General features: G+C 41.1%; 1 protein-coding gene across 1 annotated transcript; it reads left to right on the plus strand.

The window, feature by feature from the left end:
- The first annotated feature begins 1,350 nt into the window (after positions 1 to 1,350).
- Positions 1,351 to 9,083, plus strand: LOC143809726 (leukotriene B4 receptor 1-like). The gene is made up of 3 exons (XM_077292761.1): positions 1,351 to 1,395; positions 7,112 to 7,233; positions 7,441 to 9,083. Exon 3 carries the CDS (start codon positions 7,620 to 7,622, stop codon positions 8,631 to 8,633), a length of 1,014 nt encoding a protein of 337 aa, XP_077148876.1. The 5' UTR covers positions 1,351 to 1,395; positions 7,112 to 7,233; positions 7,441 to 7,619; the 3' UTR covers positions 8,634 to 9,083.
- Positions 9,084 to 16,178: the final 7,095 nt, after the last annotated feature.

The raw sequence follows: 16,178 nt of genomic DNA on the forward strand, positions 1-16,178 counted from the left end.
TTGGTGAGGACTCTGTGTCTTGGTCAAAGCATTGCAGATGTTTGTTAAAAATGATTAATTCTTTATTGAAACCTTTGACTACTGGATCTGGACTCTTTGAGTTGCCAGAGCCTGTTGGAGATCACCCTGGAAAAGTGGCAATGTTGTTTTATACAACGTTTGTGCCCTTTTTCATTATATAAACATAAAGCCCTTTTAAGATGCTTGCTGAAATATTGTAAAGATAAGTGAGGGTCTGATTGGTTTGGGGCATTACGTGGTGTCCTACTTACAGTATACCCTAGTGATATGCTACCAGTTAATAATATTGGAATAACCCATATGGGATGTGTGGCGTTGCGCCTACTGTTTGTGTTGGGGAACACTTGCTTGGCAGCGGATTAATGTAGCCAGGCATGTTTTTTTCACACAAAACAGTCCATACGGTTTATTGAAACATCATAAACCGCTTCTTATGCCAGGTTGCATATCACCGGCTTACACATAGTCCGTTACTTCATCACGTATGGCTTTACAAGGCATTCACTAGTCAAGCCTGTCTCTCTCCAGTCACCGGGTGACCGTGCACTTCGGTAACTGTCCTTTGTCAGTGCACATAGTTTTTTCCCCATATCTGGGGTTACCTCTCAGGAGCTCCACTCCATAAGGTGACTCCTTGTCAGTCCTAGCTTCGCCAACACAGAAGCCGTCCCAGGCTCTGCAGGTACATGGTCTCACCAGGTGCTTCCAGGAAGTCTCCACTCACAGGAGCTTCCAACACCGACCATGCAGGTCCACGGTCTCTCCACGTGCTCTTCAGGAAGTCTCCACTCGCCGGAGCTTCCAACACAGACCTGACCTTTTTCAGGACCTACAACACAGACCATTCAAGTCCATACACTCTGACCATGTGACCAGACCTCAGTCACATTATATGGTTGTAACCACCCCCCATGGATGGGCGGTGCATGTGTGGTTAGTCAATTCCTGCCCAGCTCTTTGACTAACCCTATAAGCCCCCTTATAAGTAAACACAACAAACACTTGTGGAACTATAAGTCCCAGCATAAACATATCATTTTGGGCTTACAGCGCAGAGAACCTCTGCGATACATACCGGCCATTTACAATAATGCCAGTCCCTAATTCACCATCATAATTGTGCCTCCAAGCGCAGTCTGAAGCGCACACACAGTGCCCCCTAGCTGTAACAGGGGTCACTGCGTCACAGATGTCATATGGAAGTAGGGTAGAAGAAGTAAGTAAGGAAGTGGTTAGGTTGAAACTAAAAAAAATTATTTAGTTCCCTATATATATATATATATATATATATATATATATATATATATTACTACCAGCAAGCAAATGATAGAATATTCTCTGCAGCTCTCCTTCTGGATGTGACACATCTGTTTAGTAAGTATTTCTATTCTTTAGAATATTGAACTTGACACAACTTTTTTCTCAACATAGACACATGAAGACTTTTTTTGTGAGGTAAGGTGTAGTTTTGAAGGACATCAATCATTTTGCCATAAAATTTCCTGAAAAATGTGAAAAAAATACCAATGATAAAAACATTTAATTCCACTATTGTTTTTGTAACAGCCAAGAAAAAGTCCGATAACAGCAATATCAAACTTCCATCGATTCTTTTTTTCTACTTCAGTTATGAAAAAATTTTTTTTTTCCTTTATTTTAATTTTTCTTGCCATTTTCTGAATAACATTTTTATTTTTCCGTTGATGAAACGGAGTGTGGGCTTGTTCTTGTATAGTCAACCAATGTATTTGTTAATATCAATTTGAGGTACATATGAGGTGATCAAACAACAGAATTCAGCGATTTTGATTTTTCATTACTGTGTTTACCAAATGGGATAATTTACATTTTGGTAGATCAGACCGTTAAGAATGCAATACTAAATATGTTTTTTCTTCATTTTTAATTATTAGAATTTTTATACATTTTTAAGAAAACATTTTTTCTAGTCTTTTCTTTTTTTAGAGGAGTTGAACATGCAATCATTTGATCGCTTGTACTATATACAACAGTACCAAGGTATTGAGGTATATTTTGTAAATTGCTTATGGGTCAGTTTCACAGGAGCACCAAAGTGGTAGTATCTGTTGAAACCCTCCGGATGCCATCGTAAACCATGGGTTCCCCATGATCAGGAGGTGCATATATACATTGGGAACCACTCCATTTAACCCCTTAACACCCAATGACATGCAGTGTCTCATTAGGTGCCACCCCATGTTTGGGCTCCGGAGATAAGCCTGCACCTTTTCCATTTCATCAGCTGACATGTGCCCCTAACAGCTGCAGGTTGCCATGACAACCTGGGGTCTGCAGGAGACCCCTGTGGTTGTCATTGCTGGATTACCTTGACAAGCCAGAGCTGGTATATCACTCTCAACAAGGAGAAACTTTACTCCTTAGACCCCAGTCCAGAGCCTCTCACCTAGCCAAATCAAATCTCATATTTTGCACTGATGAGGGCCAATAGTCTGAAACACCATGTATGTAAATTGAGATTCCGCTTTGGCTTTTATCCTAAGTCAAATAGCGAGACTCATTAAAGGGTTGATTGTGACTTGTAGGATCGCTACTTCCAACAGGTGATGCTATATAGAGTTCGAGTCCTCTTCCTCTCTGAAGAGGCAATTTGCATATAAAATTTCCCAGAGAAGCATTGCACGGCGAATAAGCCTCCTTACCTTGACAAGCCAGAGCTGGTATGTCATGCTCCATAAGGAGAAACTTTACCCTATATAACAATATGAATCCTTTCAAAAAACAATTTTATTGTAACTTGTCTTTTGATCTTCATATTTATAGTAATATCTTTGGTGACAAGTGTCATACATAGGAGTGGCTGATCCACATTTTTCTGACGCTATATGAAGAGGTATCCATTAGGTTGTTATTCATACCCGAAGAATACACTTCTAGCTTTGGCTTAATAACTTTTAAAAAAATTGCATGTGTGAAACCAACCTTAGGATATGTGCACATTGCATCTTTTAGACACCGGCGTACCTGCCGAGCTTTCCAAGGCATAGATGCTTTAGGAAAATGCTAGCTGTGTTTTTACGGAAAAGTTTTTGTTGGCATCTATTCCATCATTTCTGCATCTTTTTTTGGGAATTGAAACTTTAAATAGCTAGTAGAAACCACACAAAAGAATGAATATGCTGCTTCTTTTAATTGCATTTTTTTTAGTAATCTGAAACTGTAAAATGAAGTGACAAAAGACAAATCAAATGCACAGCAAGTCGTTTTTACATTGCTGTGCATTGTGTTCTTACATTGTAGAATTTGTCTAAAATAAACCTTGTGTGCCTATACCCTTAACATGCTAAGCTTGGATGCCCATGAGAGGGTATATTTGCTTTTCCCTCCACGTCCCTTCCATGACTTGTTGGTCAGTCACCCTACTCATTGTTTTATAACAATACTGTTATTTTGTAGAGGGGAGCCTTTTCCTTTTCCCTATGGAGTTTTCCTCTCTTCAAAGTCCCAATGATGCCTTTTGGTCTGTTTTTACTGTATGTTACAGAAATGGATAAATCTTGGTTGGAGGTACAGGAATGCATGTTCTCTAAGTAAGATAATAGGGATGTTTTTATTTCCTATGCGCCTCGGTGCTGAACATTCCAGTTTTTGACTAGAAAAAGTTGTCGTTTCGGCACCAAAACAAATACGGCAATAAAACCTTTCCTGTTATGTCATCTGAAGAACTTTCATTCCAGCAGTGCAGGACTCCCAACTGTGCTTCATCCATTTCTGGAGTTACTGCAAAAATTCTATTATACACGAGGCTATATTTAACGTATCTATCATAAAAACCTCATTAAAGACAGATAAAAAGTTAAACCTTTATTATTAAATCATAAAAAGGGGACAAACAGCATATAGTAACACACACCATACAAAAAGTGCATACTAGGTCCACCCTAACAATGATCCCTGAACCTGTCAGCGGAGGTTGGCACCCTATAAGAAAATACGAGAATGGCGCCCCTGCTCAACGATGGCTGACCCTAATATCCTGTTTGTCCCTCCATGTAAGTGACCCATGCACAGTCAAGATGTCCAAAGAGGACCCCTCAGTCACACTAGTTGCTGAAGGGGCAGCGAAAAAAGCAGAAAGATGTCTATAAGGTCAAGAATAGTGGCCTGTCTGCACAGTGATGAAAAAAGATTTGATGTAAATTACATAAACCCCTCTGTACTAAACCTACACTGTGCCCTGCCTACACAGCGGAGGTTGGCACCCTACTGGTCAGTGGATATGGTGTCCCCGCTCCATGACAGCTATCCCTTGGAGGCCCTATTAAACCAAAACCAATACCCCAGGGGTTGCAAAATAAATATCATAAACAACATCTGGAGACAGAGGGTTTGTAGGTGCCACTACAATTTATATGATCAAATTCCAATACACAAATGCAAATATCAAACAACTCTATATACTGATTAGATATCTATAGATATAGACAAAGGCTCAGTCCTCAAATAGGATATTAGATAGTAGCCAGAACAATGTCCATAGATATAAACCATCCTTAAATACATCAGTAAGATATAGAGTAACGCATGATGGCTAAGTCAGAGGGGTACTTAAAAATAAGATGTCATGTCACCTCTATGCGTTTCACTACATGGCTCATCAGGAGTTTAGATGGATGGATGTTGCATGGTGCATCTCTGTCTCCAGATATTGTTCATGATATTTATTTTGCAACCCCTGGGATATTGGTTTATTAGGGCTTCCAAGGGATAGCTCTTGTGGAGCGGGGGCACCATATCCACTGACCAGTAGGGTGCCAACCTCCGCTGTGTAGGCAGGGCACAGTGTAGGTTTAGTACAGAGGGGTTTATGTAATTTGCATCAAATAATCTTTTTACATCACTGTGCAGACAGACCACTATTCCTGACCTTATAGACATCTTCTTGCTTTTTTTCGCTGCCCCTTCAGCAATTAGTGTGACTGTGGGGTCCTCTTTGGACATCTCGGCTGTGCATTGGTCACCTACATGGAGGGACACACAGGATATTATGGTCAGCCATCGTTGAGCAGGGGCGCCATTCTCGTATTTTCTTATAGGGTGCCAACCTCCGCTGATAGGTCGAAGATAGGTTCAGGGATCGTTGTTAGGGTGGACCTAGTATGCACTTTTTGTATGGTGTGTGTTATTATATGTTGTTTGTCCCCTTTTTATGATTTAATAATAAAGGTTTAACTTTTTATCTGTCTTTAATGAGGTTTTTTATGATAGCTTCATCCATTTCTGCAACATAACTTGGAAATTTACCTTCAATCACCAGAGCAGCAGTTGGATCAAATATCTTCACTGGAGTTGAACGTTATCACAACATCTCCAGATTAATACAACTATTCATGTCTCTGTTAGCTCCCATTCCAGAATGACCCTGTTTATGTTCTTTTGTGTTCAACTCTAGAGCATCTTCTATTTTATATAAAAAAGAAGAAAAGCATTACTGCAAAAAGAATTGCACACCATCCAATAATGAGAAACAAATGTAATAAGATATAACAGGCTGATTTTATTAACAGAGCAAAGCAAAGTCCAGCTCACCATGGTTGACATCTCTGGATACTCGGAGCACGGAACCGCTGTGTCAGGGCGTAGAAGGATCAAGGAAGAAGGAAACATCCAGCTCAACGAGATAGTGAAAAAACGTGTCGTTCCTTTATTCACTTCAATAATATATGTGGAGGATAAAAACATCAGCAACAACAGGAATAAAAACAGTATCAACGCGTTTCTGGTGACAGAGCACCCTTAGTCATGACTAAGGGTGCTCTGTCACCAGAAACGCGTTGATACTGTTTTTATCATCCACATATATTATTGAAGTGAATAAAGGAATGACACGTTTTTTCACTATCTCGTTGAGCTGGATGTTTCCTTCTTCCTTGATTTTATTAACACATCAAAAAACACTGCAAACAATTAAAACATAATTAAAAGTACAAACACCATCGAACACTCAGGTAGTGGAGACCATAACATAAGCATAGTATTGTGACCCAAATTAAACCTAGGTTTGAACTTCCCTGACGAAGCCTGGTCCTCCAGGCGATACGCATAGGGCATCGTGTCTTCACTAGGTTGTATCTTTATGGGGGGTTTCCTCTGTTTACATCTAGGGGACCTAGGGGTATTATCATGTACTAGTTACCTTTTAACCTGTTAGTTGGCTAGCTTTATATTACCTTGGACAAACGGCCTTTTTTTTCACCATTTTTGCATATAGGTGTCTCTGTATGCGCATATGGGCCATTTAGGACATTGTCCGAGTAGGTAGATTGCACACTGCCTCATGAGCCACTAGGTTTAATTTGGGTCACAATACTATGCTTATGTTATGGTCTCCACTACCTGAGTATTCGATGGTGTTTGTACTTTTAATTATGTTTTAATTGTTTGCGGGTTTTTTTGATGTGTTAATAAAATCAGCCTGTTATATTTTATTATATTTGTTTCTCATTATTGGATGGTGTGCAATTCTTTTTGCAGTAATGCTTTTCTTCTTTTTTGCAAAAATTGGTTTCTATTACTGACATTGCACCCTTGGTATATTCCTAATGTACCGGTATATATGGCAGTGCGCCTAATTGTTTGTTTTTCTTCTATTTTATATTTCACAATAATATAAAAGTTCTAGAAAAAGGGGAATTTCCATCTGGAAGCTTCATGGAACATTCACAGGATGTGCCATAAATGTCTGATGCTGGTCCACCTCCAGGACAAATACTTATTTTGAGATTGGGGACCCATCGTGCATCATCATAAGTAATAAAAAAGGTGGACGCATATGCAATTTTTGCTTTATTCACATCTGTATAAGTTCCAAAAATTGCTAGTGAAGTACAGTCTACAATTTTTGTAACCCTATAGAATTGAATAGAAAACCATGAATGTACATTTATCTTTCCATTTCCAGTGGTGCAGGATGGTTCCCAATCTCAAAATATTAGAAATAATTTGGCATATCGATTAGCCAGTAAATAAGTGTAATGAGAACGTTTTTAACAAGTTGGAATTACAATTTGTGTTTTAACCCATATGTTTTTTGTTGATGGAACCACCACAGATCTTCTCATGTGATTCGTAGCTGCTTAAGACCTAAGACCAGACTCAGCACTAACTACTCCATGACTCACACCCAAAATTGAAGATCCATATCTGGTCGAATATTAGGTACAACCACAGGCGGTAAGCTGATTTCTTCCCATCAATATTTTTATATTTTAACTATCTTTTCATGCCCAGTTGGGTGAAAAGTGTCATATATTAGCTAAGTTTGTCCTTGAATAAGGGCTTATTCATACAAACTTAGTTTTGACACTTTTTGTTGTTTTTTTTTCCAAATTGCATTATTAGACTAAAGTATATTTATTTGTATGTATTCTTTTTTTTTAGAACAAAATAAATTCCATCGATCCTGAAAAAAATTGATTCCAAGACAGTCAACTCTTTGCATGACATTCTACAAAGAAAATAATTCAGAATTTTTTTGCAACTTTTTATTAAACAATTTTTAGTTAGTACTGAGCTACAATTTGGTTTTAGGAAGAAACCAAATATTTGTGAATACGGAAATGTTATCATGCAATCTTTCTGCAGATATACATCAGAATCCTTCCTCTACGTCGATAAAGAATATTGGTGCATCCATGTTATTGTCTCTGGCTTTTATCATTGGGGCTCCAGGAAACATATTGGTAATGTGGTGCATATATAAAAAGCTGAAAAATATTTCTGTTACTGTGCTGTTAATCGGAAACCTCGCAATCGCAGACTTCCTCATTCTTTTATCTCTACCTATTTGGATATATACATTTGCAGTTAACGAATGGGTTTTTGGACTGGTGTTTTGTAAGATTTTGGCATATGTCATCTATACCAATTTGTATGTCAGTGTCTTCCTGATAACTCTGTTGAGTATAGAGCGGTTCTTGGCTGTATTTAGACCATTTCATCTACAGAGATGGACCAGATGCCACGTTTTTAAAAAAATTACCATATTTATTTGGATAATGTCCGCACTTCTTGGTATTCACTCCATTCCATTCTATAACCCAAATCAAAATGAACAACCTTTCCAATGCATTCTTCATGAATATAACAGTGATACGCAAAAACTAATTTTTCTTCTTTTGGAAACATCTTTTATGTTTTTGGTTCCATTTTGCATTATTATTATCTGCTACACCTACTTATGGAGAAGACTCAGAAAAATGAATTTGGCAAACAAATGTAAATCAGATAAAATAATTGTCATTGTGGTGGGCACGTATGTCATGTGTTGGTTTCCACATCACATATTCACCATTGTTGACATAATTTCTGTTTTTCTGGGCACCTGTAGTCTTGTAGCAATTGTCGACATTGGAGGTAATATTTCTGGAGCTTTGGTGTTTATAAACAGTTGTTTGAACCCTATTTGTTATTTTTATTATGCATTTAGAATGAAAAGCCCTTCAAAAATCATCAGGCTAAATGTTGTTTTTGAGAAAATTGGAGGAACAGAGCAAAAGGCAAACGAAAATACTGAAAATACCACGGACAAAACCCATATTGACAACAGTACTATGGTTGCTTCAAGTGTTTAAGGTGCCAATACTCCATTCAGCCAACAAATTTACTCCCAATCTTTCAATACACATGCAGGGCCAGTTTTAGGCAAAGTGGGGCCCTGGGCAAACATTTAAAATGGTCCCATATTGCACCATCACACAAACATTTCAGTTGCATTTACACACGGTTATTTAAGGCTGCTAAACGATTGCGAGAGACAATATTGAAGTTGTTTGCTTATTTCCTGGCCTCTTTACACCGGCTGAGGAACAATGATGGGGACAGAATGATCACTAGTAGATCAATCTGTTCCCATACAGTATCTTGTTATCAGCACCCTATCACAAGTTTTCACTGGGCAATGTTATGCGGAGAACAATTATTTTTGTTCTGCCATAACCAGTCTAATCACTAGATGAATAGGCAGCATTTTGTTCGTTTAGTATAATACACTCCCCATAGTCCTCCATATAGTATATTGTTCCCCATAGTCCTCCATATAGTATAATATACTTCCCATAATCCTTCACATAGTATAGCGGACTGCGCCTGTGCGGCCGCCCTGCCTGTGAATCCCAGCCCCGCAATGTGAATAAATCAGAAGACACTGCGGGGCTGGGATTTACAGGCAGGGCGGCTGCACAGGCGCAGTCCGCTAGACTGCATATGAGGACGGACGGGCAGCGCTCACTGCGCCTGCTCAAGGCAGGAGAAAAGAGCGCAGGCGCCGGCAGATTTCAAAACAGCGGTGAGGAGGCGGCGCCCGGAGCCAAGAAGATTTGAGTGATGGCTGTGTGGCGTCTGAAGCAGGGGGGAAACGCCTGCCTCCTTGACTGAAGACAAGATACTTAGGACAAATTATAAAACTGATTATATCGGCAGTTACAGCACCCAGAACTAAAAGAGCCACCTTGTCAGAATGCAGCATTACTGCTGCACAAGGTGGCTCTTTTAGTTAAAAACGCCTGGTGGGGGTGACAGGTTCCCTTTAAGTCATCGCACACCTGCTGTGTCAGAGACAGAGGGTAATGATAGGGCAGGGAGCCTCAACTGATGCTCTCTCCTCCATTATTGCTTCATCTGTAACAGCATCGAAAGGAGCGTTTGGAGACAAGCACTGCTATCCCTCATTTGAATTCATGATTGACTAAGAAATTCCAACCTTACTGCCATGTTTGACATCCTACCTGTGTACTCTATATATCATTTGATTGTCTGGTACGCACTTGTTACCGGTATACCTATTTGGGTAACCAATGATGTCTCTCCTTCATTGCTGTACACTTACGGTGTTACTCTCACTTTTTCCCTCATCTAAGATGGCCGCCGAGTTGCACGCATGCTCAGTGGATCCTTGCGCTGCCCACATCCCCAAAGGCATCCTATCAGCATGTCATGGGTCACTGACGTCGCAGGAACTTTTTCCTTGACCCACACTGTCGTCGGAAAAGCAGGAAGTGATGCAATCGCGGTCTTGGACCGCCCCCATGCGCTCAATCATTGCAGCGGCATCGGAATTCAGCTGTGAAGGAGATATTTATAGCCCCATACACACATCAACTCACACAAGCCCCCCCCAAAGAAGCCCATAGTGCGAAACGTGCATCGGGGCTACGGACCACAGCGCGTACCAATTGCTATCCCACATGGGTAAGCACTATATCCAGCACTTCACTCACATGCAGGCATCTGTACTTTTTCACTCTGTGTTCATTCTGCTTGTTGTGTGGCTTAGGACTGTGGGTATATTATGAGACACTATTCCATGCCATTTCTGTGAACGCACTTCTCATGTGCGCACGTACCTCACTCATAGGTCTGCACAAAGCATTCCTGATTCTAAACACATGCAGTGAGATGAAACTGTTTTGAGTTTAAAGCTAATCATTATAGTGTTATCAAATATTTTTATATGGTGCCGCTTGTCCTTTTTCATCACCATCTACACATCGGTATATGTCTTGTATTGTTGTTTATATAAATGAGAAATAAAGCTTTGTAACGTTTAATAATCTGATTTCTACCCTCATTCACATAATACTTTGGGGCATAATACTCCAAACCTTTTGTAGGTTTAATTTATTGAAGGAGTTGCCCCTCCTTTTTTGCCTTTGTTACTCCCCTATCTGGGGATTTACACTGCTCAAAAAAAAGGGAACACTAAAATCCCACATCCTAGATATCACTGAATGAAATATTCCAGTTGTAAATCTTTATTCATTACATAGTGGAATGTGTTGAGAAGTTGAGAACAATAAAACCTAAAAATTATCAGCGTAAATCACAACTAATATCCCATGGATGTCTGGAGTTGGAATGATGCTCAAAATCAAAGTGCAAAATGAAGTTACAGGCTGATCCAACCTCAGTGGAAATGCCTCAAGACAAGGAAATGATGCTCAGTAGTGTGTGTGGCCTCCACGTGCCTGTATGACCTCCCTACAATGCCTGGGTATGATCCTGATGAGGTGGCGGATGGTCTCCTGAGGGATCTCCTCCCAGACCTTGACTAAAGCATCCGCCAACTCCTGGACAGTCTCTGGTGCAACGTGACATTGGTGGATGGTGCGAGACATGATGTCCCAGATGTGTTCAATCGGATTCAGGTCTGGGGAACAAGCGGGCCAGTCCATAGCTTCAATGCCTTCATCTTGCAGGAACTGCTGACACACTCCAGCCACATGAGGTCTGGCATTGTCTTGCATTAGGAGGAACCCAGGGCCAACCGCACCAGCATATGTTCTCACAAGGGGTCTGAGGAACTCTTCTTGGTACCTAATGGCAATCAGGCTACCTCTGGCAAGCACATGGATAAATGAAATGCATATCTTCCGTACCCATGTCAAAGGACAAGGAAAGATAAAACTTTCAAGTATTTAAAGGTAACTTGACAACTTCTCCATGTGCTACAAATGGGCCCCATGTATTTATCCCACTCATTCTACTGCTTCCAACAAGCCCCTTTCATTTGTTTTCTGTTCATCTCTACTTACAACTATCAACAGACAATACCTGGTAACCTATAATGCAGGTCTAAAGTAGGAAAAGCAATACTCCTCAAGTGTTAACTATGGGAAATCTTATCAGAAAATGCTATTAAGATGGTACTGTACACCTAAGAGGTTTTCTGCAATATAACATACATCTTTTGTATGTGAGAATGCGGTTCTCAATGTTTAATAATACACATACTTTTGGCATGTTGTAATATTCAACCTTTATAGCAAACTTAAGAGGATATGCTAACGCTCCACAAAAACAAAGCAAAAAAATAAAAATCCCTCATCACTTACCTGTTCTACCACAGCAGCTCCATATTCAGTCCTCCACACAGCTCCCTTTGGCCTCTTCTCTTCTGCTCCACCGTGCACAATGTCTTCTTCCTCCATCTTGACTGTGCACAAGGGCTTCCAGGACTGAGTAGGCTTCTGATGTCACAATTTCATGATGAACATTGCATAAACCGTACTGGACATTGTGTTGTGACTTAATCAACTTCTCTAAGTGTTGAAGTCTTATTAGTAGGCAATCAAATATGTTGTTATTTCATGTGAAGAATATATTTGTACTTTTTCTTATTCTACATTTTGAGGACAGAAGTATTGGGGCAGCTACACCTTACACCTACAGGAACTTTGATGACATCTTGTTCTAAATCCATAAGTATAAATATAGAGCTGGTCAACACAGCTATAACAGGCTCCACTCTACTGTGAAGGCTTTCTGCAAGATTTTGGAGGAGTTCATGGCAATTTTTGCCCATTCATCCAGTAAAGCATTTGTAGATTAGACACTGATGTTGGAAGAGAGGCCAGGCTCACAACCTATGTCCTAGCATATCATAAAGATGTTTGTTAGGGTTGAGGTTCGGTGTCCATACTGAACACCTAATGTTTGGGCAAGGACACCAAATGCGGACTTCAACAGGAAGTCTGTGTTACTGTTCTGGTTCAACCCCCTAAACACCGAGTGTTTTTCACGCTATCATGTTCATGACAGCACAGCAAACACTTCTGATTGGTGGTAAAGTCATAACTACTGGCCAGACTGCCGCAGTTCCGATGCTGCCAATGACAACGTGAGCCCGCAGCTGTGACTGCCTCTAATAACAGTGAGAGCCGGCGGCAGCTGATTGGAGTATTCATCAACTGCCTCCTGCGCTATAAATAAATAAAATGGCAAGAGTTCCCTTGTATTTATGATAATCAGACAAAAAAATGACAGCTGCGGGCTACAACCCTCAGCTGTCAGCGTTAGCAAGGCTGGTTATCAAGAATAGAAGTTACTTATACATTATTTAAATAAATAATAACAAAAAAATGGTGTGGGGGTCTGCCATCATTTTTGACAATCAGCTCAGCTAAAGCAGACAACTAGGGGGCTGGTATTCTCAGGCTGGTAAGGGGCCATGGGTATTGCCCCCCCAGCCTAAAAATAGCAGCCTGCAGCCACCCAGAAAAAGCACGTCTTTTAGGTACACCAATGTGAAGAAACCAGATTGTATCCTAATTTCCCAGACAACCATGTTTTTGCAAACCAAAAGAACTGGCTTTTTTTTCTGTATATTGGCTTGTGAATTTAAGTGTTTATGTCTGGTGGGTCAAGAAGACAGACTTGCCAACTGATATACTATCTAACATACTGTGTAAGTCTGTAATAGTGACTGTACATAGAGTGTGTTTATTGATGTGTGCTGATATACTAATAGTGCTACCTTGATCCCATCACCATTGTGTACCTTAGCTTGATGTTGGACTGAAGGACCCTGGGTAATTCTAAAAATAGCTTACATGCCTTGGGTATAAAAAGACTCAGAGATCACATCCTGGGAGACTGAAGTAACACAGAGCTACCAGCCAGACATTCTGTAAACCACCCAACAGACAAGAGGAAGGACTGCATCCAATTCATCATGGCACCATCACGAGGGACACTGATCTATGATTCTATAGGAAACAACCTAGGGGTTTTCGGCTCCGGTTGGAAGGACACAGATCTGATCCAGTGACCATCTCTGAACCATGGATATGTTTGGAGAAAGCCAGGTTTGGGACCCGCTGGTCGCCTGGTTCCATGGAGATGGTCAGATAAGCCAGGTGGTGACTCTCGTGTCAACTGGCTTTGGACCTTGTATGGACTCTATGGACAGTTCTTGGTCATCTCCCTATGCTTGTCGTTACCTCTTCTCTGTGCGTGCATCCACAGATGAAGTAGCAACCCTGGGAGCTCTGACATCATGTCAACTGGCTTTTGACCTTGTAAAGACTCTTTAGGATCTTAGCCGAGGGTATGTCGGACACGGCTGAAGAACACAGGACTGCTCTTGGATATCTCCCTGTGCTTGTCATTACCCCCTCTCTGCGTGTATCCACAGATGGAGTAGCGACCCTGGGAGCTCGGATGTAACCTCTACCATTATCTCGGCGAGTCAGCGGAAGGGTGAGGCCCTGTAATGTGCAACATTTGGGGTAATTGATGGGATTGTTCTGTTTGCTATTGTGTGTTGTGGCTCAATAAAGTATTGTCACACTGTTTACCTTAACCCTGTGTTGTCTGTGTAGTGTATTGCCCACTGGGAGATAGAGCGGGTGTTCAATGGAATGAGCTGTGGTCCATGCAGTCTTGCTAAAGACAGCCGGGCCAGCGGACGAGAGCACCCACTGACCCCGTTTTTCCACAACCAATTATGCCACTTTGCCCAATTGTTCCCACTTTCCCTGTGGTGGTGGCAAGTGGGGTTCATATTTGTGGGGTTGATGTCACCTTTGTATTGTCCGGTGACATCAGGCCCCTGGATTAGCAATGGAGAGGTATCTGCAAGACAACTCTCGTGTACTAATCCTATAGTTATATTGTAAATTAACACAGCAAAAATAAAGTCCTTTATTTGAAATAAAAACAAAAACACAATTTTCCTTTTTTTAAAAAATAACAAACACAGTTATATTCATCTAATGCCCACTTCCATTGAAGCCCTTGTCTCCTGTAATAAAACAAACAAAAAAACAACCATACCCCTTATATTTGTTGTTTTTTTTAATTACAATATAACTATAGGATTAGTAATGGATAGGTGTCTTATAGATGCTTCTCCATTACTAATCCGTGGGCTTGATGTCACCAGCCAATACATGTCATGTCGGACGCTGTTCAGACCAGGTCGTTCGACAGACAGCGGTAATTCCGCTTTTGACCACTATGTGCTCATTGGCGTCGGCTAGATTTTATCTAGCTGGTCCGGGGTTAATTTACCTGATGCTCGGATTGGAAGCTGGGCCATGCCCATTGCCTTTAAATAGTTCTCCTGAACATTGGGCATCGCCGATTATAGCTTCTGTCTTGTGCGTTGTTATCTCGGTCTGGAGTGGTGAGCTAGTTTTTGGAGTATCGTTGCTGGTGGTGTATTTCCCTTTGTCTTATTTACTCCTTCCTATATTTGTATTTATTTTGCCCTGCGCATTTATAGTGTATTCCTGAGTGACTGCGGCGTGGTGTATATTTTCCGGTATCCTTGTCTGTTCTAACTGTGGGTATTGGTGTATGATCTTTTCACTGGGTGGTGGGCGGTGGTTTCAGCCTAGGGTTGAAACAGGAGACAGGGCGAGGGTCGAGGCCTAGACATGCACACCATCAGTGTAAACTCTAGGTAGAGGGTCAGTCAGGATTCCCCTAGTCTGAGGGAAATTGCAGGGGCCCGGGTTATTAGCTCTTGCCCACCTAGTCTCCCCGTGACAATACAAAGGTGATATCAGCCCAACAAATATGAACCCCACTTGCCACCGCTACAGGGCAAGTGGGAAGAGCTTGGCAAAGCGACAGAATTGGAGCATCTAATAGATGCATTTTTTCTGGTCTGCTGCGGGCTGCTATTTATAGGCTGGGGGAAATATCCATGGCCCCTTACCAGTCTGAGAATACCAGCTCCCAGCTGACTGCTTTAGCTTGTTGCCTCAGGGTGACTGCAACAGACTCCATTTTGTGCAAGAGATTATTCTGTTATGGACTGACCTGGGTTGGAGTAGTGGTATTGCAACCACTAGGGGCAGCAACGGCAGGTAATGTCGTCAGAGATAGCCAGAGGTTGGAACACAAGAGGACCAATGTAGTTTGAAGGAGCAGCACATAGTGTAGTGTAGGGATAGCCAGAGGTTGGTACACAGGAGCAGCAACACAGTATGAGGATAAGCAGCAGGTGAAAGGCCACTTGACTAGAGGCTGGTAGCTCAATAATCTCACAAGGAAGGGAGTACAATGCCAGGTTTAAATAGGGTGCTCAATCAAGGTTTAGCCAATCAGATACTCAGAGTAGAGACCAACAGGAACTTAGGATGGAGACCATCAGAAGTAACATAGGTACAAATATTTGGGTTAGCACAGAACTGTCCAGCAAATGAATAGCTCAGAGGTAATTGCTACTGTCTGCTGTTCAAGAGCTGCTGGGTTCAAATCATGATAGCTGGCTGTCAAAAATGTGGGAGACCCCACGTTGATTTTTGTATTATTTATTTAAATAATTTAAAAAAAAACAGAGTGGAGACTCCTTTTTTCTTGATAACCAGCCTTGCTAATGCTGACAGCTG

This window comes from Ranitomeya variabilis, chromosome 2 (genome assembly GCF_051348905.1).
Source record: "Ranitomeya variabilis isolate aRanVar5 chromosome 2, aRanVar5.hap1, whole genome shotgun sequence".
NCBI classification, from domain to species: domain Eukaryota; kingdom Metazoa; phylum Chordata; class Amphibia; order Anura; family Dendrobatidae; genus Ranitomeya; species Ranitomeya variabilis.